The following is a 26,442-nucleotide window of genomic DNA, read 5'->3' as shown; positions in this document are numbered from 1 at the left end:
TCCAAAGCTCCCAGAATTTCTGTCACCCCCAAGTAAGCTAATCTAGCATGATCTGATATATTATAAAACCAGATGCTATAGTTGCAGCTTTGGTAAAGAAATCAGGGCAAAAGTGATGAACCATGTATTAAGTAAGCTCCCCCAGCGAAACAGACCTCAGTATGATCTGAAGACTTCTAAGTAACCAACTCCTTGACCTCCATGAACAAATCTTATATTAATTCATTCTCCCCAAGGACCCTGAGGAAAAAGACATGAACACTTTCATGGAATTCTTAGATAAGATTCACGTGTTTGCTCTAAGTCAAGACCAAGAGTAGTGGGGGAAGGTTTCAAGCTGATGAATAGACAATTGTTTACCTGTTTTGCCACATGTATAGAGTTAATAAGAAAGAGTTAATATGAAAAGGTATATTTCTAATTAATATCTGCCACCACAAGTAGAAAGATAAGAAAGCTTCTTAGGAAAAATTGCCAGTGCCCTCGTCTCACGTTTCTGAAAAAGGACTTCTAGGATAACACTCTCTCCAGCTTCTCCACACTCCCTTCCCTGTTTTGCAAACACACACAACAGATGACTGAGGAGATCAGAATGATATGAATGTGGCTCAGCCCTTCTACCCTCACTCAAGTCTACAAAGACAGAGGGCTTTCATTATGGCAAGAGAGCCAGTTCAGGCCCTGCTGAACAGTATTTGAAGGGCCTCCAGAGAAGAGTAGACTATAGTAACAAATTCCTTAAAGGGCTCTGTATTCAGACCCACACCTCTTCCAGATCACCAGTCCCAGTTATTTGTACTGGCTCCCCCAACCTTGCATTACCTCTGGCCTTCTCCTCCAGATCCTCAACTCCATGTGGTCAATACACATGGATCAGGGCCCAATATTCCTCCTTGGAACACAATCTCCTTCTGGGTCAGATACTGGAGTTCAGCAGAGGCAAGGCAGTAATTCTGAGTATGTTTTCTCTACATAGTTCTGGTGGATCATTTCAAAGGTTACACTTAGAGGAAAGCAAATAATCTAATTCTCCACTACTGATGGACAGGGAGGCCTGGCGTGCTGTGAGTCGGACACGACTGAGCGACTGAACTGAACTGAAGGGAACATCAGGCTTTCCAGGTGGTAAAGAATATTTCTGCCAAAGCAGGAGACATGGGTTCAATCTCTGGGTCAGGAAGATCCCCTGGAGAAGGGAATAGCAAACAACCCCAGTATTCTTGCCTTGGAAATCCCATGGACAGAGAAGCCTGGCAAGCCACAGTCCATGGGGTAGCAAAAGAGTTGGACACGATTGAGCGACTGAACAGCCAAGGGAACATCTAAGCTCCATACCCGAATTCAGCCCTAATAGACATTTGATTCTGATCTATCTGGCTGTGCCCATTTCTCAATTAGTTCCAAACTCAGAAGACTTATGGGGTAGAAGTAATGATCTTCCATCTCTTCAAACTTCAACAGGTTTGGTCAAAGGTAATCTTGATACAAAGCTTTTACAGGTGAAAGCTAAAAAATGTTTAACATCTTGTATTTTTTTTTAAATCAAGTTTCCTTAGGTTTCCCTGAGTCCAAAGTTCATTTCCTGATAGCATCAGGTACAATTATATATCTCCATTCTTTTACTTCTTTATTGAACCCACAGAATCTCAGAACTGAAAACAATTATAAGGAATACTGAGGAAGTATCTTATCCAAGGTTACAAAGCTAGTTGTTGACAGAGCTAAAGCCAAGTCCAAGTCTTCCCATTCCCAGTGGGGTTGGTTCTCTTTCTGTGATACTAGACTTCCTTCTAGTGCTTTTTCAGTGAACTGAACATATACGTGCCTTTATTCCTTTGTTAATACAGGAACGATGTTTGGTGATAGCAAATAGATAACGTGTTAACTATAAAACATCAGAATTTGGAGCAAAATTAGAGAAAACAAGCAGCTCTGTTTTCATTCCCACTGATGAGGCCATTGAGGGCCAGATAGATGGCACAGCCCAGACAGACTCCACTGCTCCTGCATCTAAAATAAGTTCTCTTTCCTCCTTGGAAATGCCCCTTCTAAGCACTGTAAAACCAAAACTCAAGTGTTATTTCTTCTGCTTGACCAGAAAGCAGAGAAAATAGTAGATATTTAACCCCCTAAATAACAGTATAGGCAGTACATTATTATAAGTATCACGTAATTCTCTTACCAAGACCAGTCTATTGATTGATTTAAATTAGTTCTCTTCTAAAACTTACTACCTTTTTGGTAATGAGATTTCCCCAGCCTAGCATAGATAATATTCAGAATACCAACCCTGTTTCTTGGGTAGGAAACGATTCAATGATGAATGCTGATGAAAACCATTAGTCGTGCAAAACCATATTAAGTTGTTTCAGTAACGAGACAGGGGCTGTTTAATGAAGCATGTCTTCACCATAAATAACAACAACAGTAAAGACAAATTTACTGCTTTTGTATCCCATGGACATTTGTCACACATTCCAGAGCACTGGAAATGAAAATTGGATATATTTAATTAAGTTAGTACATAAGTAAAAGGGTAAAAAATGTTTAAGAGAAGTCAATTTACATTTGGGTCATAATTTTTGAGAATAGGCTCATCTCTAATGCAAATATATGAGCTGAATAACTGTCATGTTTATTATACATGCATTCATTGTCTCTGCTGAATAATAACGTGAATATTGAAATTCCAACAGTTGTTTTATATATGTGTATATATAATTGAATCACTTTGCTGTACAGCAGAAATTAACACAATTTTGTAAAACAACTATACTTCAGTAAGAAAACTTTTAAAGAAAATTAATGGACAGCGGTTTATTATTTTCAAAGAAAACGCAGGCATTAATGAAGTACTGACCTAAGATGTGCCACAGTGTGTGCTTCCCGAGCTTGGGGGCCCCGTCCTTAGAAGGACAGGCCAAAAGAACTCAAAATCTACATGCAGTGAGAGCACCCCAGAGAAACACAAGCCAGTGCGCGAAGGATGAATCCCAGGTGAACCAATCAACCCTCCGTTTTCCCCCGTACAGTGGGGTCACCCAGCTATACTGGCAGCTCCTTGGGAGCTGGGGTGGCACATTCCTCATCGCTGTGTTCCTAACACAACCTGGATGCAGCTGTCCTTGCCCGCCACAGTTCTGAAGCATCCTATCTCTTCCCCTCTGACCTCGTCCTTTTCTGAGTAGCTTTCTCAACGACTCTTTCCTTTTCTACCTTTTCTGTTTTCTACCTTTTCCGAATGTTGTCCTCAACACCAGCTCTGGAAAAGGAAGGGCTGTGCTGGTCTTGTTCTTTGTGGTATCCAGAGTACCCACCACTAAGAAAGCCTGTAACATCATTGACAGGTGGGTTTGAGTCTACGTGAACATTGTTAGGCAGGAAGTTATTTGAGATGGTTTCATCCATTCATTGTATAACAGTTCTAACTGATAAATTCTTCTTCAGGAAACCCAGATGTATGGCTGTTTTATGGGTGGGGGTGGGAGGAAGGTAAAATTTGGCTTCCTAGAAGTATATTTTCTTCTTATCACTATATCTGAGCAAAAATATGCCTCATCATTTTTCTCCCCTTTGGAACTACACAAGAATGACTATGAGCCTTGTCCTCAATAGATATTCAGTTAATTGAAGATAAGATGTCTCCCACTCAAAACAATTCAGCTTGATCATGGTCAATACTTCTCATTGCCCTTGACATTAATTTCTACCTATCCTCCCCACCACACTTCCCTTTTCCTTTAATGTATAATCTGCTGGTATTTCTAAATGAGAAAAATAATTTGGAAAGTATCAGCTTGCAAACTCTTTGAGGAGCTCCTTAGAAGAAATCAGCATTGTTGAATAAAGTCCTGCCAAACTATTCTAATCTTCTCTGACAAAGTAAAAGATCAGATAAAATTTATGATGAGCTTGCATTTAAAATTCTGGTCATGAAGCATACAGAGCCATGTGTCAGAAAGCAAAATATACCTGTCAAACAATAATTATGGAGATGTAAGCCTGACTGGAAAGCAACACCAACTGTGGTTGATTCTACATAAACTGAAGAACACACACCATAATCCATAGACTCCAGTCACACAGGAATGAGAACTGTCCCCAGGGAAAGTGCATGATTTTATCCGCATGAGTCTTGCATATGTACTTTCTGAGCTATATCCAAATGCCCACTTCCACTTTACACTCTATGAGGAAAGCAGATAAAACAAGCATACATCTCATCTACACACAGATGTACCCAGCTAAATGTATGGCATCCTTCCAAGCCTCCAAAGCATGTTTTTAAAGGGCACAAAAAGTTTAATTAAGGGCATATAATATAAAGTTCTTTTGTTTTACCCACATAACAAGTAAATCAAAAGTCAAAATCTTCCCCTTCTAAAACCAGAGCAACACGCTTATCTACCAGGGATTTACTTTGTCATTCTTTAGCCCCAGATCTATTGCCATTCAGGTGGCAAGTTATTACTGTTTGTCAGAACTGCTCTTGCCTTCCATGTTGCTGGGTTTTTATGCATGGTGGGGAGAGAAGGGGAAAATAGAGAGATGCATCAGCAAAGCTCTTGGTCTTGTAGCTTTAAAGGGGGTTCAGAGACAAGGAAAGCTCATACTGCTGTCAAATCTACCAGGAATTTGTTCACCAAATCCACCTCAGCAAAGAGATACTGCATCATAAATATTAAATTAGAAGTTATTCACCACAACACTGTCCCCCAACTCATTCACGTTCTGTACAGAAAAAAGTTTCCATCGCTCCTGTGAGTTAAATGAGAGAACAGACTTGGACTCAAAATAAGAACAAGCTTTCATAAATGAAACAAGATGTATAAAAGAGGTGAGTAACATAACAACTGCAGAGAATATATAAACTGTTACCAATCATTCAAGAGGCCAGAAGTGGAAAGTTCTGCCTGAAGAGTTCTGCGTGTCCCATCACTGAATGAGCTCGGGTAGTTTCCCCTAAGGGTGGTGGCAGAGGGAATCCCCATAGCGGATGTTTTGATGAGATTTCAAAAGGCCCTTCTGATATCAAAGAAATGACCATGCTAGATCCTAAATTACTACTCCAAACCTTTCCACTGTCTTTCAAATCATGGATGCATTGTGTGGTTTATTCTAATCATATTCAAAATTAATTCCAAAAAGCCATTTCTAATGAGAACTTAAAGTCATTTATTTTGTTCTCTACACAACTATAAATTTATCTATGGAACAAAGAGTACTTTATTTTATCCATGTAGTATAAGGAAAGGTGTACAAGAATTGTAAGGAGGGAGGCCAGCATTTCTTAGCTATATGCCCTTAGGGCAGGATACTTAACTTCTCAAAGGCTTAGTTTCATCATCAGCTAAGCAAGGACTACATGGGTTAAAATGCCAAATTCCTGGGACTCAGTGGCTGCCCAATAAATGGCATCCACAGTTATTGCAGCTGTTGTTATAAACAGAGATAGAATAAAAGGTCCTGTGATGTTGACTTGTTTTTATATTGAGGAAATATTGAACACCTGGAAAAGAAGAATTATAATCCTGGACTTGGGATATGATCCCTTTCTTCCAGAATGTTTCTCATTAAAAATTTTCCTTGAAAATGGAAGACATGATATAAGAGGATAAAACCTTTTTTTTTTTTTTCAGTTAGAAAGTCAGACAGTGTTACTTATTCTCGAAATGAACATTTTTGAGTATGTTCCTGGAAAAATGATGTGTAGTCTGAACTCAGCACAAGAATAGCTTGTGGTAAAGAGGTCTGTTCGGAATGACCACCTTAAAACTCTTGAAATCTTTAGGTTCCTGAAAACAAGGATTTATCATGAATGATCTTATGTCAAGATTGACCATATAGGGGAAAATTGAGTGGCACATTAAAATCTCTTAATTCTTACCTATCAGATGTATAAGTAGAACAACTGACCAATATTCCCTAAGAAAATGGAGACCTAAAAACTTTTCCCATCACACACACACACACACTCACTCACTCCAATAATACATAATCAGAGCACTTTTCATCTTCCTGGAAAACACTGTACACAAGTATATTAGCACTGTCTGGAGATGCAGCCATCAGAAATGCAATGCTATGAGTCAACACTGCCAGTAATAGGAGGAAGTGAAGTTTTAGGTGCTAAATACGAAGTTGGCCCGAGGCAGAAGAATAAACATCCAGATCTCAGCTTGAAATGTCCAGCTGATGGTATTCATACTTCTTCCAAGCCACTCTGTGAATGACTATTATTCATTAGCTAAGCTTAATGTCCTTGCTTTGGTAAAAACATGCACCCTGCCTTCACTTTTCAAAACATCTTTCTGCCCTCTTCTACTCTGAACTCCTCCAGATACTCACCACTTCCTATTCAAACCAGGAACTGATAACTAGTCATTTTTCTCCCCTCACTATCCAGAATTCTGTAAGCCGTTGGAGTAAACCTAACCATCTGCCTCTCAAATGAATCTTGAATCAGCTCCATACTTGCCGGTGTATCTGGCAGCAGAGGAAGTTGAGGAGAATGCTGGGAAACTCTAATAAAACTTCAAAAAAGGCGTTCTTCACCTTCCTTGAGCTAGAAGGAAACGAGTGGTGTTCTCCACCCTTTGTAGTGCTGTTGGGTGAACTGAGTTGTACCCCATCACCCAGTTTGCAAAGGCAGAGCTGAAAATAAAACCTGGCACCCAAGCCCTAGTTCAGTTTTTACTAACACACACACACCTTGATTTCACTTGAATTTCTCCCTCTTGTTTGATAAAGAGTGAAACCACTAAAAATTATTGTGGGAAAAAAAAAAAAAAAACTGGTTTCACAGTTGATAGATTTAATTCCAGGGGGAAAAGGGAAAGATGTCTCAAAGGCATAGGATGACTGGACTAATCCCCAGTCACGCACATTCACGGGGGATGTGGGAGTATAGGCGATCCCTGAGGGAGAAAGTACAGGGGGGAACATAAACAAATACCCTGTGATTTAATCATGGGAAAAGCCTCTATTTATGGAGTGGGAGAAGGCTGAACATTAATTGCCACTTCAGGCTTCTTCCCCTAAGGATGCTAGGACTGGTTTTTCAAGTGCAAAGGAAGAGCCCAGACAGGTTACAACAGCACACAGCACTTCTCACCACAGCCTCCTCTCACAGCCCTATCTCACGCCCTTCTCACCCCAGACCAGCTGCTGGTCCCCAGTCCCAGTTTGGAGAGAACAGACCAGGGTAGGGCGTCAGCAGCAGAGGAAGATGTAGTGGCAGCGTCAGAAGACAGCAGGGGCCACAAGACTATAAATCTGGTGTTCGTCCACAGATTGGCCAACTTTTGGAGGAATCTGTCTGCCTAGATGGCAGTTGAGAACAATCCGCATGTTCACTCGTGTCATCCCTTTGGTTTTGAGTCTAGTTTCCTTTTTCCCCTTTAACATTCAAAAGAGGAGCCCAGGGACTTCCCTGGTGGCCCAGTAGCTAAAACACAGCACTCCCAATGCAGGGGACCCAGGTTCGATCTTTGCTCAGGGAACTAGATCCCACATGCTGCATGCCACAACTAGATGACTGAGGAGCCCACGTGCCACACTGAAGGCCTGGTGATCTCAGTCACTCAGTCATGTCCAACCCTTTGCGACTCCATGGACCATAGCCTGACAGGCTCCTCTGTCCATGGGACTCTCCAGGCAAGAGTACTGGAGTGGATTACCATGACCTCCTCCAGGGGATCTTCCCCACCCAGGGATCGAACCTGCATCTCTTAGGTCTCCTGTGTTGGCAGGCAGGTTTTTTACCACTAGCACCACCTGGGAAGACCCTAAGGCCTGGTACTGACAAATAAATAATTTTTTTTTTTTTTAAAGAGTAGCCCCTAACTGAAACTGACCTAACAGAACTCACTCTCACCATTCAACAAAATCTTGCATTTACACATGACTGGTGTTCTTGGTAAAAACCAGAGGCTTTTCTTTCTTTACCTTCCCCCATCTCCCCAGCAGATTTGGTATGGTTGACCTAGTGGAGAATTTTGAAGTTAAATTAGGACCGAAAGGATGGGAGAAATCTGCTCCACATTATTCCAGGCAGTAAAAATAATATAAATCACTCTTTTTATGTATGTCAGCTGTTCATATATCACCTTCAGTTTGTCCATAGTACCTATTTAATACTTAAACTGATACCTTAAAAAACTTTGGTATTTACCTTAGTCTCAGTCTAAGCAAGAAAAACTTGTCAAAGAATGATTTTGAACTACGTCTTTTTTTCTAGTTTATGTTAAATTTAAATATGTAACTAAACATTTTTGAAGTTTATTCATATACCACCAAAACTTATCTCGTTTTATCCTTGGGCAGCATCGACTTCAGGAAACACTGAATCAAATTAAAGCATGCTGTGGATCAGGCATGACAGACTTACCAGGAAAAAAAAAAGGAACAAATGGATATTAAATACTGTGAAGTGGAAAGGCTTGGGTCAAATTATGCAGAATTTGATATGGCCCAAAAAAGAAAGTGCAATGAAAGGTTGGGAATGAAATTAAAGTAATGCTTAAAATGAATGCATTTTCTAGGCATAAATAGGATACACTGGACGTGGGAAGGCCTGGATTTGAGAAGGCCAGAGATCTGATACAGGTAACAGCCATGCCAGATAGTGAGAGCCTGGTCTAAACTGATAGACTCAAGATAGGGGAAAGGATGAAGAGCTCTGCTGTAGTAGAAAAAATAGACAGGAACCTACAGACAGAGGAGAATCAAACCGAACAAGGAGACAAGGTCAAAGATGACAACAGGTTCTCACATGTGTGACCACTGATGCCACTGGCAGAGGGTGGGATTTTGAGAGTAGACATTCACATGAAAATGTCCAATCAGCCTTTAGTAATACGGTTCAAGAGCTGGATGAGAGGATGGACTATCCTGACCTGAGTCATCAGCATAGATTTGAGAGACAAATTCATAGAATGGACATGCACCCCAAAATAGAAAGTAAGAAGAGCCAAGTACAGTTCTATTCAGGAAATCGGGTTGAATAAGCTGAGAAAGAGGTCATTTATCAACAACAACAAAACTCTAGAACAGGTTTTTCAATCTCGGCAGAACATCAGAAAGATTGGGGAATTTTAAAGATGACCACAGTCTGTGCCCCACCCCAGACCAATCAGATGTGCCCCTCTGGGATCATAACATTCATATCATTACCAAATTCAGACTGAAGTATGGACAATTCTAGACACATAAAAAACTTTAAGCCAGATCTCTTAATCCTACACTTTAAGAGCCAAACTAATTTTCTAGCATTTATGACATAGAGATAATGATAAATGACTGAAGTACACATATATATCAATAGTGATTTTGTGTAAGATATCTGGTATTTGTTTTCTAAAATTTCCATTTTTATAAACTTTTTTCCATTTCATTCAGCACTTCAGTTATTTCACTTGGGAAGTTCTTTCAGGGCATCTTATCTAAACAACCACTTTTAATGAGAAAAAAATAAGGTATCTATAAGCTCTCTTTTTCCCACTTGTGAATGTCTCTAAAATTTCAGTGCCTAGTAAGAGATTTCTTTTTTTTTTCCCATTTCTTTGTTTTCTTCACACCAGTTTGGATGTCGTCTACACCTAATGTTTTCAGATATGTTCTTAACTTAGGGAATCTTAGTATTTATTATTTGCAATGCTTTTAAAGTCAAATGTAAAAGAAACTACAAGTTTAAACAATCTTTCAGCTTCCTTAGTTTTTTTTTCCTTACTTCACATTGGATAGGAAAGGAATATACTTCCAAGAGAATATGCTCATCCTAAATTCAGCTGTGCCCATAAAGGGGAACAGCTGTGCCTTTGCTCCCCTAGTTGCCCTGAGGAATGAAACCAAAATTTCATCTGAGATAGTTTTTCAGGTATGAATTTGGATGGATAGATGCAACTGAAATCATCACGTGTACAGATAAGACTATGATATTGGAAAACTGACTCAATCATTCACACACCTTACAGGACAACTTATACCAAATATTATTTAAAAAAAGAATGATTTTAACTAAGATTCAGTAAATGGTGTTAATCTTTAGCACTTGATGTTTTTGCTGGACAACAATGTTAATGCCTTTCATTGACATAGGGCTTACTGTGTAATAAGTGAAAAAAATCTGAGTCCAGGAAAACTTAAGTATCCTAAAGTTATATAACTTGTTCTAAAGAACAAACAGCCCATTGTTAAGTTCTAAATTAACTGGGAGACAATTCACATCAGTTCACTTCAGTCACTCAGTCATGTCTGACTCCTTGCAACCCCATGTACTACAGCACATCAGGCTTCCCTGTCCATCACCAGCTCCAAGACCCTACTCAAACTTATGTCCATCACATGGGTGATGCCATCCAACCATCTCATCCTCTGTCATCCCATTCTCCTCCTGCCTTCGATCTTTCCCAGCATCAGGGTCTTTTCCAATAAGTCAGTTCTTCGCATCAGGGGGCCAAAGTATTTAAGTTTCAGCTTCAGCATCAGTCCTTCCAATGAATATTCAGGACTGATTTCCTTTAGGATGTACTAGTTGGATCTCCTTGCAGTCCAAGGGGCTCTCAAGAGTCTTCTCCAACACTACAGTTCAAAAGCATCAATTCTTCGGCGATCAACTTTCTTCACAGTCCAACTCTCATATCCATACATGACTACTGGAAAAACAATAGCTTTGATTAGACAGACGTTCATTGGTAAAGTAATCTCTCTGCTTTTTAATATGCTATCTAGGTTGGTCATAGCTTTTCTCCCAAGGAGCAAGTGTCTTTTAATTTCAAGGCTGCAGTCACCATCTGCAGTGATTTTGGAGCCCAGAAAAATAAAGTCAGCCACTGTTTCCCCATCTATTTCCCATGAAGTGATGGCACTGGATGCCATGATCTTAGTTTTCTGAATGTTTGTTGAGCTTTAAGCCAACTTTTTCACTCTCCTCTTTCACTTTCATCAAGAGGCTCTTTAGTTCTTCTTCACTTTCTGCCATAAGGGTGGTGTCATCTGCATATCTGAGGTTATTGAAATATTTCCCAGCAATCTTGATTCCAGCTTGTGCTTCATCCAACCTGGCATTTGGCATGATGTACAGTGCATAGAAGTTAAATAAGCAGGGTGACAATATACAGCCTTGATGGACTCCTTTCCCAATTTGGAACCAGACTGTTGTTCCATGTCCAGTTATAACTGTTGCTTCTTGACCTGCATACAGATTTCTCAGGAGGCAGATCAGGTGGTCTGATATTCCCATCTCCTTAAGAATTTTCCACAGCTTGCTGTGATCCACACAGTCAAAGGCTTTGACATAATCAATAAAGCAAATTCACAGACACACACTAAAAAAAAATTTTTTAAGAAAGCAAAGATAATGTATAAAAGTATTGTAAATCTCAGTATACCAGAAATTTTGGGGGGTAGGGGTTTTTACATCATTCAAGGTTTTTACATCAAGAATTTTCTTCACACCTTTTAAAATATAACCTGTGTGTCCCCAGCTTCTCCCCTGTTAGTGTCTACATATCAAGTTGTGTGCATATTCTACCTAAAAGCCCTTCAAATATTCGGTTGGCCAAAAATGTTTATCTAGGTTCCTTGTAAGCTGTTCCCAAAACTCAAACAATCTTTTGGCCAACCCAATATTTTAAAACAGTGATTAGGTCCCTTAGTAGGGCTATTTGACTGCAAAACAGACTATTTATTGATCTGCTCGTCACAGCAACCTCTTCTTCCTCCTAGTTATTCTCCCCCGAATCCAGAGGCATCTACATATTTTTCCAAACTCTTTTGCTCTACAGAAGTAAACATATTTCAAATGAAATTCAGTCAAAACAGAGGAAGAATGAAATATTGCCTGCTTCATTTTTCATATTCTTTCTCAAAGTTTGTTCACTATTGGAACTTATATCCTATATAAAGCCCAATCCATATTTTTTGCTGATGTTCTATGAACAACCTGAAGTCTTTCTCACCGGTACTAAGGCCAAGCCATAGCTCCCTTTTACTCTCATTAATTGGTTGTTTCTTTTTACAAGGCGTTCCATAGCCTTAAAGTCCCTTTTAACTCACCAGAGTGGCCTAGATATGGCAAGAGAAAAGCACAACGAGCCAAACACTACACAATATTCACTAAAGAAAATATAATACAGTTGTCAAACACTAAGCCTTGTATTTAACCTATATGAAAATTTCAGAAAGTTTATGTGATTATTGCAATACCAAATAAATACTTTTTCAAATTAATTTTTTGTCTTCACAAAGGATTTCTAAAGTCATTTCAGATGACTCACTCTTGCAAAATTTACAAAACAGGATTATATTCTCAAGAAAGGTGTCCTTTGTTATAAAGACTAGTTTTCATTTGCTTGGAGGAGGGTAACTGGTATTTTTATCATCTCATCAGGAGGCAAAATTCACACTGCATTTTATAGACAAGGATTTGGCAGGATAAAGAAATCTGGAAGTTTCTTATCAAAGGAGCCAAGACTTCATGATCTCAAACATCAGCTCAAACTGTTTTAAATGAGTGGGCAGAACGAAGCCTATGATATTGTGGTGCTGCAGAGTTGCTTAATGGAGAGAATGAGAATGATCAAAATTGAACCAGAGGCAAAAAAAAAAAATAGAAAAGAGAATTAAGAGTAAGGAGTAGCAGCAGCAAATGGAAATGAGAAAAATGATAGTTGTCAAAACAAAGTTACAGAGTCAAGAAGGGATTAGGAAGTAGGAACAATAAAAGGATGATTTACAAAAGAGGTGGAAAAATTCACACAAAAAATTGCTTGGAATAAAACAATAAAGGGTACTGTAGCAAAGAATTCCTGTTTCCTAGAAGAATTTTTAACACACAGATTATTTTGTCATGTTTAATATTGGCTTAATACAAAAGTAAGAAATGCGTTACTTTCAGGAATCCTGGCTAAGCAAGCTGAAGAAAAGGTCATCTATCAAGAAGACAGCAGGATTTGTCAGGCTTGGCAGCATGTTAGAATCATCTGGAAAGCTTTAAAAATTGTTTAACTTTTTTCATTTGAATTTTTATAGCTTTTTTTTTACTTTGAAATTAGAATTTTTAAAAAAGAGGAAGGCTTTCTTTTCAGTTTAAGGCTATACTAACAGTCATTACTAGACCTGTAGAAAATTATCCCTCTAGTTTTATGGAATTTTTCTGGAGTGTCTGAACTTTCAGACAGCTTCCTTATTGCAACTTGCTTATAATTTTAATTTTGAAATTTTTATGGAGTCACAGTGAAACACTTCTTCAGTATTTCTCGACTGAATTAACACTGATTCCCTATTCAAATGATGTCCTCATTCAGAAAGACACATTAATTTCAAGATTTATACAGCTAAACAAAGTCTCAAGTTCAAGTTTCCTCCACTATCAACTGATTGTGAAAAATAAAAATACTAATTAAAATACAGAAATGAAACTGCTAGTTTCTGGGGAAAAGTATGACTTTCAGAGAAAAATAAGATGCTTTGCATGAAAATATTCTCACTAAAAATACAATTTTTCAGGAAATTATACCTTTGTTGCCATGTGACTGATGATATTTAAATTTAAGTAGATTAGGAAGAAACACGTAATATGAATTCCAGATCAAGGTTTTGTGCTTGCAAATCTAAGATGCAAATAGAACTGTTTTTAAAATATTTCTACTTTCAAGCGGAATTAAAACAATGAAGCACATTCTCTTATATCAAAAATATATTTTTTAAAATTTCTCCTTTTTATACTCTTGAAACATTCCCTCCATGTGTGAAACCAAAGGAATTTCTGATTAACTGATACTAAACATTAACCTAGAGGTTAAAAATAAGTACATTTCAACACTGTAGTATAGTGAAAAGGGGAACTGTTATAGAATTGGGGTATAAAAATAGCCCAAAATTTCAGCCTAATGAATAAATGTGAAACACATTATTGTTTTCTGAATCACTAAGTTTTGCCACCCAAAACTGTCCACCATTCACTTTATACTACATAAGTTGGGAGCTTGTGTAACCCCAGTGATCTTCCAGAAAAGGCTGGGTCTGATTAATTTAGTTGAGTTGAGTGTCTTTTACCCACAAAGGACAAGCTCCCTCATCTCACAGAAATGCTATCATGATGAATCTCTCAGCTTTTGTTCATGTTTCTCTATTTGACCCAATTACTCCTTTACTTTCCTATATCTGTCCTTTCTTTAAGTATCACGTCTTCCATAAGACCTTTCCAACCATCAAGCTCACTTTTCTCAATCTTAGTAGAATCACAAAACCACAGAAGATGAGAAAGTAAAGTGGCAAAGAGCTTCCACTAGTGTGTTAGGAAATATTTGTTCTCTTTAATGTTCACCGTGGCAATCAGATGTAATGACATCATGTTGTCTGAGAGCTAGCACCTTGTGAAGAAGGAAAAAGGAATTCATATTTATTGTGATGACCAGGTACAAGTCCTTCCTACATGTCTTATTTAATCTACACAACTGTACTTGAAGGATATCTTTACATTATGCTTTACTGAGCATTCGTTTCCACACCAGGAGGATGCCTTGACCAGCTACAGGAAAGAAAGGGTCAATACACTCTAAATTATCATCATTGTAAACTCTCAAAATTCAACTGCTCACTGTAAAATCATACCAGGTAGCAAACTGGTTATAAATTATGAAATATATGTAAAATATGAAATGCACATTATGATATAAGCATGTCTTGACAGCAAGATACTTAGAATTAGGCTTTCACAGTCATCTCATCGAGATTTACTTCGTGTCAAAATCCAATTTTAAAATACTTGCTTCAAAATCCAGACCAAAATAATATCCATCCTACTCCATAGTGGTACCTATCAAAAATCTGAAAGAATCAACAGAAAAAGAACTGTTAATGGACATGTGAACCATTCAACGCCCTGGAAAATGTAAATCATATCCCTGAATATTACACACTAGAAAACAGTATATGCAGTCCTTGGAGCTTCTAACATTAAATTTAAGTTTCATTGTTTGGTCCTCAACTTTTTTCTTTTTTTTTTGGTCAGGGGGAGGCATTGTGTCTTCTCCCTGGCCCACCACACTCACTCTGGTTATAAGAGTTGGCTGCAGTTCAGAGCCCATGGCTTTTTTGTTTGTTTGATTTGTTTTTGGTTGTTTTTCTCCCCCTCTCACATCTGAGTCTTTGTGCTTGTCAAACAATGCTCTATCTAGAGTACTCATCACCCACATTTTACACTAGGCTAAAACCTAGTTTCGTCTAAGTCAGTTTAAGTTCGTCTAAGTCATCCTACAGGAAACCTCCATCCCCAACCCTTCTCGGTGTTAGTGAAGATCTGTCAGATGTACATGCAGATAACAGAAAAAACCCATTTGCTTTATCAGTCTCTTTATCTCATTCTCTCAATACAGTAAGCTCCATGAGGGCAAGAGAGTGAACACCAACAAAATGAACAATGCCTGACGTGAAACTCGAAGAAAAGAAACACATGGCATCAAAAATTCAGAACGGCTATAAAATTAAACTTCCTGTCACAAAATACACTCAGCAGGAAATGAGTCATGTGAAAGATGTTATCTGGTTTATAGTCAAATGACTGGGATTTATACACCCAACAACCAACAAGGCTTTGAAGATGTAGGGTGTATATGAAATCTCCATGAAAGTATTATCTTACTTCCTAAGCAAATTTCCAAAGAAAAAAATCAGAGGAAAAGCAGAGACAGCTTTGATTACACAAACATCTGAAATATATCAGAAAGAGACTTTTGGAAAAATGGTGGTATGATAGTAGATATCCAAAGTCCTTCCTAAAAACTCAGCCAAATCACAAAGGAAAAATAGGGGAGAATCTGCATCAGAGTTCACACTGATCAGATTCCAGTCGTAGATAGTGAATCTATTCTATTTTATTCTAGTGAACTTAAGCATAAAGCTTTGCATGATTTTAGATGGCTATCAGAATCATTATAAAATTTAACAAATAATAAAATATTAACTTTTCCAAAATGACTGAGAAACACAATCCAGGATCAAGCTATGAAAAAATGGACAGCTCTATAATCGGGCACCTGCCTGCAGAACTCAGAAGCTGTCACCTGATAATCAGGAAGTCACAACAAAAATAGATATCATAAAATGGCACTTGCTGTCAGAAGGTAGCGGAATAGCCTATACCGCACTCCTCTCTTCCAAATCCCATATAAATGTATCCAAATCATTAAACCTAAATCCAGAGTCCTAGCTAAGAGTGTCTGGAAAATGTACTGTTTTTCAACCTCTTCAACAAGTCATGGCAAAAGCACTACGGATTTTTTCCTGGCTACCATGAAGATGGGATTAGCTTGAAGGACTCATCAGGAATATAGCCATGATTCCCTTTCCCCAGGAGTAGTAATGAGACACAGGAAAGTAGTAGGGAAATCCTAGGGAAAACCTAAGTACCTTTAAATTAGAGGAGACAGGGCTAGAGACGAGGCTGGCATCACTCAGCTTGGTGTTCTATCACCAGCACATACCAGCGCTATGCTACCTCACTACGAGAGGAATCCTGGCCTTTCAGAATGCAGAATAAGAGCAGTCTGTATTTCTACTGACAAAGCAGGGCTGGACCTAGTAGTATTATATGCCTGTAGTAAAAGAAGCATGGCCCTAGGACAGTAGTTTCAAACTCCCAAACAGGAAAGATCAGGTTCTTTCTGTGGATGTATTTCTCTTCCTTCCCAACCCCCTCAGACTGATAATTTAACCTAATTCATTCAGATGGACACCTTAAGTTCTAAAAGGAAATAACCAAGTAAATACTACTTAGCAAGCAAAATATAATAATAATGTCAGATTCCATTTACATCACCCACAGGGAAATTAAAGAACATTAATCAGACAAGAGAAAGGGACAGAATATATAAGACCACAGATGAAAAAACACATTGAGGAGGAAAAAAGAAAACAAAATAGTGGCATTTTAAGCAGCACCAGAAGAAGCAAAGATTAGATTCAACTACAGAAACGAGATGGCAGAGAATCAGAATTAGACTGAAAAGTAACAATAAGTAGGTAAAATATGAGAAACAGGTATCTAATATATGACTAATGGGTATTCGTCTAGTAAATGGTTTGATATCTTTGTGACTGGTTTAAAACAGAGTACAGAATGTAAAAAGAAGAAAATTTTCCTAACCTGAGAAAAATGCAAGCAGATAAAAGGGCTCGTGATAAATTAAGAAAAATAGCCAGAACTCATGTTACATCATGGTAAAATATTGGAGGTGGGGGAAGGTGGGAGGAGAAGAAAAGGAAAAATCAGGCCAGGGCTGAGCTCTTTAATGGCAGGAAATAATGGGGCAATTATTTCCCTGAAATTTCCATACCAATTGTAAGGCAAGAATTCTGTGATGAAATGAATTCACATTTGAAGGCAAAAACATTCTCAGATATATTTCCTCAAATTTTTGCATACCATTCTTGCAAACTTTCTGGGGTCAGCAGGAGAGGGGAACAACCAAACAGGTACTCGACTATTTCAGTCAACCAACCAACACAGCAAGATATAGATTTCAAAAATAGGTAAGCCATGACAAAAAAGACTGTCATGTCAAGTGGCAAGTTACAGAATGAGCTCTAAAAAAGCAATGTGGTTTTGGTGGCCTCGTACAGTAAGTACAGAGGTATGCAATCAGTCTTTTATAATGGACTGGTCCAACAATTTCCTTAAAGACCAAGGTATCTTCCACCCATCCACTACTTATCTTAAGCAGGTTAGCTTTCATCCTCTTGAAATCAGAGCTACTACCCAGACAGACATCATTCCTCACACAGCCATGAGGGGATGGGAGGGTGGAAAGAGGTTTCTACATACATATTTCTTTTTAATCAAAATTTCCCAGGAGTTTTCCAACGATATCTCCTTATATTAATTGGCCAAAACTAGGACACATGGCTATCTCTAACTGCAGGGGAAGCTAGGAATGTTATTCATCCCTTTCAGGCTCTGTCATAGATGGTCTCTGAGTTAGAAAGAGGGGAAGTGAATGACTGTCAACCAGAAGTGTGGTGTCAACCTGCATGTATACATAATTACAGTTATTGTAAAGTTTTATAAAACATTTGTGTTATATCTGGAAAGATAAAGGTATTTTTAATGTATTATATTCAGACAAAACTCAATATACCAACAAAAATCAAAAGGGGCTTGATGGGGTAGGAAGGAGAATATGAAGATTGTGGTAAGTGCTCAACTCTTACTGGTAAAATAATCCTTCCCTCCCTCCTGCGTCTCTTTCCTGTATTGACAGGGTGACTTATACACACCAAAACATGTTATCCTTGTTCTTAAAAATGGTCAAGAGATAGGAACAGTTACCTAGGGTTATCTAGACAATATAGCAAGCACCATTCTATGAGCTCATCATTTCCTCAACTCCCCGCTCCCACTTCTTCCTCAAGCTACACCAAAACTAAATTACCACTTCTTAAAGAAATTCAGATGTTGAACTTACCCATCTGGTCCATTCTCACCTACTGAAAACCCCTTCTCTGGTACTTACTTCCCAGTGTGAAAACTGGTAGATGATATGAGAGACTCTTAAATCCATGTTCCTAACTCAACTGTCTAGGTCCTGCATCTTATCCCACCCTCCCTGCCCCCTTTCCCACAACGGTCCCATTTCTACTGTGGAATATTAGTTCTCTCATCTAAACTTCAATCAAGATATGGTGTCAACAGGGAACTGAGCTTGGGGCTCAGTGACAACCTGGAGGGGTGGGATTGGGACTCAAGGAGGAGGGAATACATGTATACTTACAGCTCATTCATCTTGCTGTACCGCAGAAACCAATACAACATTGTAAAGCAATTATTCTCCAATTAAAAATACATTTTAAAAAGGATAAGGTGTTAACAAAGGGAAAGAGGAGGAGTAAAGATAAGTAAAGATAAATGGATAAATTTTATTTATCATTTCTAAGTCTTTGGCCAATGTAAGATATTACACTATTACACCCTTTTTGGTTTTTTTTTTTTTTTTTTTTTTGAGGGAAGAGGACTTCATCATACTTTTATTCGATTCTCCTTGCTCCCAACAGATTTTGTTCCATGACTCATCATCCCCTGAAAACCAATACACTCAGGCCTAATGCCCATAACTATGTCAGTAAAAGTTTCATTCTTCACTGAAACCAGAACGATTAAAATAGCAGGGCTTTCTCCAACAATGAAACAAAAATAATCCCATAAATAATTCCACCTCCAGGGTTTCCACAAGTCAACACAATCCACAGCTATGGTCACCTGAGCTTTCAAGAGTGTGGAAGGTAGTACAGAGGGGGAAAGATGAGGGAAAACTGGGCATTCAATGAACTGGATCTATCAATCCTGCAGCTTTGGAGGACCCCCAAGCAGAAGCCTTCTAGGAAATGGACTGTTTCACAGCTGGCTCCTGTTAAACAGGGTGAGTTCCTGGAGAAAAACACCACTCCCCTCCCCGACCTCATTAAGCACATGAGAAACATCTGTGTCCTTCAGGCACCAGACCCAAGGCTTATCCCTCCCTCTCCACCACATGAAAACTCACAGCGAGACTGTCCCGAGGCAGCCCAGGCATTCAGCCACACCCCTGTCTAGCATGGTCAGCAACTACTTGACTTCCTCATTTCCCCTGGGCCCTGTTGCCTCCTGCTTCTGGAGGTTTCTCACCCTTGTGTGGAACAGCTTCTCCCTTCTTTCTACAAAATGGAACAATACTACAAGAAAGAAACAAGCAGCTCAAAACTCAAAGCATTTGTTCCAGCTTGCTTCTTGCAAGCCTATACACCTGGTCTCTGCGGAAATGCCCCTTCCATGCTTACCATTAGTCGGCTGCGTGTTTTCATTGCGGTGGTCTGCTTCCCATCTGACCACTGCTTCAGGTTGTTGAGAATGCCAGTCTCTGGGTGGGAAGAGAGAAGGACAGTGCGTGAGTGCCATGGAAAGTAAGGATCTTTCTCCCGGGGACACTGCCCTCCACCTCCGAAGACCAACTACCCCTGGGGCATCCACTTCTCCTGGCATCTTACCGTACCTACTCTGGGGGCTGCCTCGGCTCCTGCTCCTTCCTCCTCAGCTCCTAGTCATACTGCACCTTCTGGTGGATTAAAAGCTATTGGAGGAGGTTATGGAGAGGACATGGTGTGGCTCAGTCCGTGGGGAGTCTGCCCACAATGTAGGAGACCAGGGTTTGATTCCTGGGTCAGGAAGATCCCCTGAAGCAGGGCATGGCAACTGACTCCAGTATTCTTGTTGGAGAATTCCATGGATGGTGGAGCCTGGTGGGCTAAGGTCCATGTGGTCTCAGAGAGTCGGAGAGGACTGAGGGACTAATGAAAAATAAATGGAGAGGACATGACCGTGGGTTGACCCTTACACTAGACCCGGACAACTGGAAACTCCTGCTCCTTGAAATGTACATTCTGCAAGGTTCCCACAGTCAGAGCCACTTCAAGGATGCAGCCTTGAGACGTGCTATGTTATTGAACCCTTGTGGATGGTGTGCAGGACTGAACCCAGCTGAGGACACTATAAACTCTTAAGATTATGGTGCACAAGTGCAGAAATCTACTTGTCTCGCAGTCTCTGAGACAGCCTGGTAAATAGATTTCTTTGCTTATTAGGACTGCTGCCTAGGAAATGGGAGTGACTGCCTCTTTCTTCCCTCCCTCCATGCCCTCTGTGTAGGAAGGCCAGGTTGCAAACTAGCAGCAACCATTGTGGTTGCCCTACTGCAGAGGTCCATGCACCAGGAAAGGCACACACAGGACCCCAAGAGCCACCAGCCAGGAAAAATAAGTCAGACCCTACATGAGTGGAGAAAGAACTGCCCCTTCCCCATACCAGAGTGAAGGACAAGTCAGAGAGGCGTGCCATCCTCCCCTGGTCCCTGAAACAAGGCCTGGCCCCCTACCTCCTTCCACACATTGCTCAGGTCTCACAACACCTCATCCTGTTCCTTGAGCTCCCATTTCAGGAATCTTCTCCTCATGTATCTGAACTCAGGCCTGGAGCAGGGTGGGAAAGAAATGCGGTTCTTCTAAGACAGTGGTTCACAGATATGAGCATCATCTGGGGGCTTGTTAAGCCTGCCCGCAGAGCCCACCCCCCAGAGTTTCGGATAAAGGACGTGTGGGTGGGGCCCCAGAATTTGCATTTCTAAGAAGCTCCCAGGTGATGCTGGTGTCCTGGTGCAGGGGTTACATTGCTCCAAGCTCTACCCTGGCTTCTTTTGCCTTCCCCTCTTCCTCTTTCCAGACTCTAGGCAGCCTTCATTGGCAGGAAGTGACTGTGGGCACTTGAACTCCTCTCTGTGCCCATTTCATCTTGTCAGATGAGATCTGCTTCCCTGTGTCCTCTCTTCATTATGTATTCATTGAATCTTTCATCAGTCCTGTTGGAGTCAGGCAACTAAATAGTTTTGGAAGACTCCAGATGATTCCAACTTCTAAGGTTTCAGAACCACTAGGTAGATGGTGACCATTCCCCAAACCACAGGTGAAGAAAACCCCTGCCACCATCTCCCCTTAGGCACCCTCCATAGTGTGGAACATCAGGGACTGGGGACCCAGAGGGAAAATAACACCTCTCCAGTCCTCTCTCAGCTGGAACATATCCTGTTGAATTCAAAGGTAGTCCAAACCTCTGAAATGCTTCTGCTGCCCTCGTTCTGCACTGAGATCCAAGGGTTTCAAAGATCCTGGATTAGTTCCCCTCTCCAAAGCACCCCCCTTTATATGCGGAGGAAATTCAGGAAGGGAGGTTTATCCCTGTGCTGACTCATGCCCATCTTACACTCATGAGAGATAAAGATAGAGGACATGGCTACTACGGTCAGTAAGTCTCACAAAGACCCACCACAGCCCTCTCCACCCTGATGCAGCCACTACACTTCAGACGAAGGAGCAGAGCTCTCCATTCCCTGGATCCAGGGCAAAACACCCTGTTGGACTAAACTAGACCTAGCTGAGTACCAGCAATGGTTGATCAGGCAAGTGTAGGTGTCAGGAAGTGGGAAAGAAAATAGAGAAATGCCAAGTAGACACAGAGCAAACACCATGTGAGCCAGGACAGTCGGAAACTAAGTAATGGGGAAACCCCCCAGCCACTCCCTGGAATCACAGTCCTTTCCTCATGATGTTTCATGATGCCTTCTGAAACTAGGAAGGTGTTGGGAGAAGCAGGATTCCCTCCAGCTTTCTGCAAACCAACATAAGTAGAAAATTCTGGAACCTACCCAGGCATTGCTTCCTTAACTTTAATTACATCCCACTCTTTTCCTCTACTGATACTTGTTAAGCCAGAAAATACTTCAGAAATCAAAAAGTCAGATTTTTTTCAACTAAAATGGGAAATGAATCAGTCACACACAGTAAGTGGCAAAGCCAGAAATGAATCCAAGTGTTTTAATTCCAAGTTAATTTTTTCCACTGTACCATATTTCCTCACTCTCTAATTTATCTCCACATCTCTAATCTATTCATCTCCCAGCCAGCCTAGCCAACCCAAAGAATGGATTCTTATCCAGTTTAGCCAGCCTCCAAAAGTCTAATTTCCCAGAACAACTCTGAGACCCACATGCTTTCTCACTGGACAGCCTTGGGTTTTCAAAGAGAGAAAAAGAAAGAAATAGGAATTGTGAAGAAATTATATAAGAGGAAAGTCACAGTAGTGGCTGGTTAATTCCATCCTTCCTATGAATTCCAAGGGTCTTCAGTGTGGTGACTCAGGCTCCCAGAGCGAGCCTAGTTACTCCCTAGTTCTCAGTATTGGCTTCACATTAGAAATCCTTGGGTAAATTTGAAAATTCCCCGTGCCCATACCAATTAAATCAGGATCTCTGAGTAGGAAACTCAGATGGTAGGATTGTCAAGGTTTCCCAGGTGATTCAGTGTGTAGAGTCACTACTCTAACAAGCCATATGTTAGTTCCTCTCCCAGACCCTAAGGCTGGTCAACTGGGGGATAAGCTTTCTGGGTGGGAATAACTGAGTATTAGAAAGGGTAGTTCTTCGGTGACAATGTAAAAGTTAAATTTAAGCAGCCACTCAGTAAATAATAAAGTCACGCTTTCATTTTAAAATAAAGCCTCTCAGTTTGCCATACAGCCAAAACTAACACAATATTGTAAAACAACTATACTCCAATAAAAAATAATTTTTAAAAAACAATAAAATGAGTTCAGAGAGGCAGCATGGTGTAATAAAAGATAGCAGGAGCTTGAAATCTGGATCAAACCTGATGTGTCACTAACTAGCCCTATCTTTGTCCTTAAGGAAAGTTTTTTAACCTCGCTTAGCCTCAGCTTATTGCTGCTGTTGTTTAGTCACTAAGTCATGTCCAACTCTTTTGTGACCCCATGGACTGTAGCCCACCAGTCCCCTCTATCCATTGGATTTCCCAGGCAAGAATACAGGAGCCGGTTGCCATAAGGGATCTTCCTGACCCAGGGATCAAACCCACATCACCTGCACTGGCAGGCAGATTCTTTACCACCGAGCCACCAGGGAAGTCCCTAGCCTCAGCTTACTCACCTGTAAAATAGAAATAATAACATTTACTTCATGGGGTTATTTTAAAGATTAGTGTTTTGTGTGTAAGTACCTAGTATGGTGAGTGAAAAGACTGGGCATTCAATAAATAATTGTGGCAACAAGAAGAATAACCATAGCAGTTGCACTCACAGCAGCAGTTGCTATTGGATCATGTTGATCAAACTTAAAACTCTCACTTTATTTTATTTAGTTTTTAGGTTTTTATTTTGTGAAAGTTTGACATAGGCATGGAACTGAAGCTTGCTTTTGTTATAAACAAAATTTCTTCAAGAAAGACCTTTAAAAAAATATGTATTTATGTATGTATGTATTTGGCTGATGTCGATTCTTAGTGGTGAGATCTTTCCTTTTGGTGCTTGGACTCCAGAACTCACAGGTTCAGTAGTTGCCACACAGGGGCTTGGTTGCCCCACAGTATGTGGTAACTTAAGTTCCCCTACCAGGGATCAAACCCATGAACCCTGCATTGGAAGGCAGATTCTTAATGACTGAACCACCAGGGAAATTCCAAGAAAGCCCTTTTAATTTCTAGTTTTAAGGTACTAAAATGATCTGAAAAAGATTAAGATAACATTTTTCAGTCCCTAAATCAATGAAACCACTTTAACCAAATTGCCTCTGATTTTTAAAGCAATGAGCGGGAAAAAGGGGATCAATTCTATAATAAATGCGGTGTACAGAAGTGGAGAAAGGAGTATAAAATGAAAAACATGAAATCAAGAGAAATATCTTGGCAAATCTTTAGCATGGTATTTAGTAAAGAAAATGATGACCAAATGCAGCTTGCAAAAAGTGTATGAAAACTTCCTCCTATGGGTAGTGACTATATGAGACAAATCATCGACAAATACGTAGATTACTTTCTAGATCAAAAAAAAAGTATTAAATAGCTATGTGGCCTTAGGAATATTTCTTAATCTCTCTGAGCACCAGGGTTTTTCTTTTTTAATTTTATTGGAATATAGTTGATTTACAATGTTGTGCTATTTTCAGGTGTATAGCAAAGAGATTTAGTTTTATATATATATATATATATATATTTTTTAAGATTCTTTTCTCATATAGGTTATCACAGAACACTGAGTGGAGTTCCCTACAGAAGGTCCTTGCTGGTTACCTATCTTACGTATAGTAGTGCGTGTATGTTCAGCCCCAGCTCCTAATTTACTCCTCCCCTCTCCCACATTTCTCTCTGTGCATCAGTTTTCTCATCATAAAGGTGGCATGATAATAATGAGAGTATATTGTTATGTGCACGGGATTAATAGTCAGTGGTACACGGAAAGCACTTACTATAGTGCCTTTCACTTTGCTGTTGTTGTCTATTATTTTTATCTCTGCTTCTAGGATTAAAATGATTTAGTACAGGGATTTGAAGATTTATCAGAGAATAGTTTCCTGGCTAATTCTCAATACTTGATCCTATTACGAGATTGGAGTGAAATTTCAGGTGTATTACAGGCTTCCAGGGTCCTTACTTATCTTTAGTTTTTCCAGTAGGAATTCTAAACTTAAAGTATTTATTGGTAGTTCTGGGTTTTAACCAAGCAAGTTAGCTATGTTATGCTAGTTATGACCCATCTATCACCTGTTTATGATTGTTTTTTTCTACAAAGTCTTGATCAGAAAGTTGTGTTACAAAGAGTTTTCAGTTTCTAACAATGGGAGATCCTTTCTAATTAGTTACCAAACTCTCTTTGTCCTATGTTTGAACAGCATTTGGGGAGTGTATAAGGAGTTGAGGGAAGAAGCACACAAAACAGTTGGATCTTCCCAAACCAGGGATTGAACCCAGGCCTCCTGCATTGCAGCCAGGTTCTTTATTATCTGAGCCACCAGGGAAGCCCCTGGGGAAGAATTTGCAAAGGGCATGGTAAACCTTTCTGCTTTATTCATTTAGTCATTGAATATTTCTTACGAATTTAAGAGTGAGGAGCACAGGAAGATGGCGGAGGAATAGGACAGGGCCACCACTTTCTCCCCCACAAAATCAGCGAAAGAACATTTGAACACTGAGTAAATCCCACAAAATAATTTCTGAATACTGGCAGAGGACATCAGGCACTCAGAAAAGCAGCCCATAGTCATCAAAAGGAGGTAGGAAATATTATAAAAGATAAAAAGAGAGACAAAAAGACAAAAGAGGGAGGGACGGAGCTCCGTCCCAGGAAGGGAGGCTTAAAAAAAAGAGAAGTTTCCAAACACATGGAAACACTGGCGAGTGGAACCTCAGAGGGCCGCGTAACTGGGAGACAAAATACATAAATAATTAAAACTCACAGACTAAGTGCCCAGAGGAAACTCTCAGCGGAGAAGTGGCGCAGACGCCCGCGCCCCCCACTAGCAGGTGGGGGCTGGGCAGGGAGGCACGGGCAGCGGAGCTTAGAGGGAGAACCGGGCTTGAACACCCCAGGGAAAACTGAGGGTGTGAACTTAAAATAGCAAAGCAGAAGCTGCAGCTAAAAGGCAAAAAGGCTGTGAAAAGCCTGCGAAAAGCCCCAACCCAGGACTCCACCAGTCCCGCCCACAGAACGGGGCGCTGAGCGGAGTGAGCCAGCAGTGGGCGGCCCAGCCCCCAGCCCCCCGCCGACGCCGGCAGGGAGGGCAGCCCGCGCCAGGGCGGGGGCATTCGTGGCCCCAGAGAGGCTTCCCGTGCCAAGCTGCAGGCAGGCTCCCTTGCTGGCCAGGAATTCTTGGGTTGGGCTGGTCGATATCTGCCTGAAAAAGTGCGCCGGTTGTACTCCCAGGAAACCAAGCGGCAGGGACCGGGAAGGCGATAAGTCACAGTGACCATGCTCGCCAAACGCCTGGTCACCTGAGCTGCTCGGACTGGGGAAGGCACAAAACGCAGGCCCAGCCAAGTCTGCGCCTTTGTGGAGTACCCGAGGACCTGAAC

At 40.4% G+C, this 26,442-nt stretch overlaps 1 protein-coding gene across 3 annotated transcripts in view; it reads right to left on the bottom strand.

Annotated features, from left to right (window-relative positions):
* Window positions 1-25,993, bottom strand: part of LOC148777809 (uncharacterized) — a 266,942-nt gene extending 240,949 nt beyond the window's left edge. For 2 of the 3 annotated variants that reach the window (XR_016037367.1, XR_016037368.1), the window contains exons 1-2: window positions 25,827-25,993; window positions 19,816-19,895 (exon numbers count right to left, since the gene is read on the bottom strand). Coding sequence is in view for 1 of the 3 variants with exons in the window: in XM_088836029.1 (XP_088692155.1) it covers window positions 19,816-19,895; window positions 20,907-20,920 (94 nt within the window). In the remaining 2 variants the exon portion in view is untranslated. Of the gene's footprint in view, window positions 1-19,815; window positions 19,896-20,906; window positions 21,011-25,826 lie in introns of those variants that run through there. The other variant, XM_088836029.1, reaches the window with a different exon arrangement.
* Window positions 25,994-26,442: the final 449 nt, after the last annotated feature.

Source organism: Moschus berezovskii, chromosome 5 (assembly GCF_049115385.1).
Source record: "Moschus berezovskii isolate FMDL1 chromosome 5, NW_MosBer_1.0, whole genome shotgun sequence".
NCBI lineage: Eukaryota > Metazoa > Chordata > Mammalia > Artiodactyla > Moschidae > Moschus > Moschus berezovskii.
The sequence above is the reverse complement of the archived record's forward strand: the minus strand, read 5'-3'. Positions and strand labels throughout refer to the sequence as shown.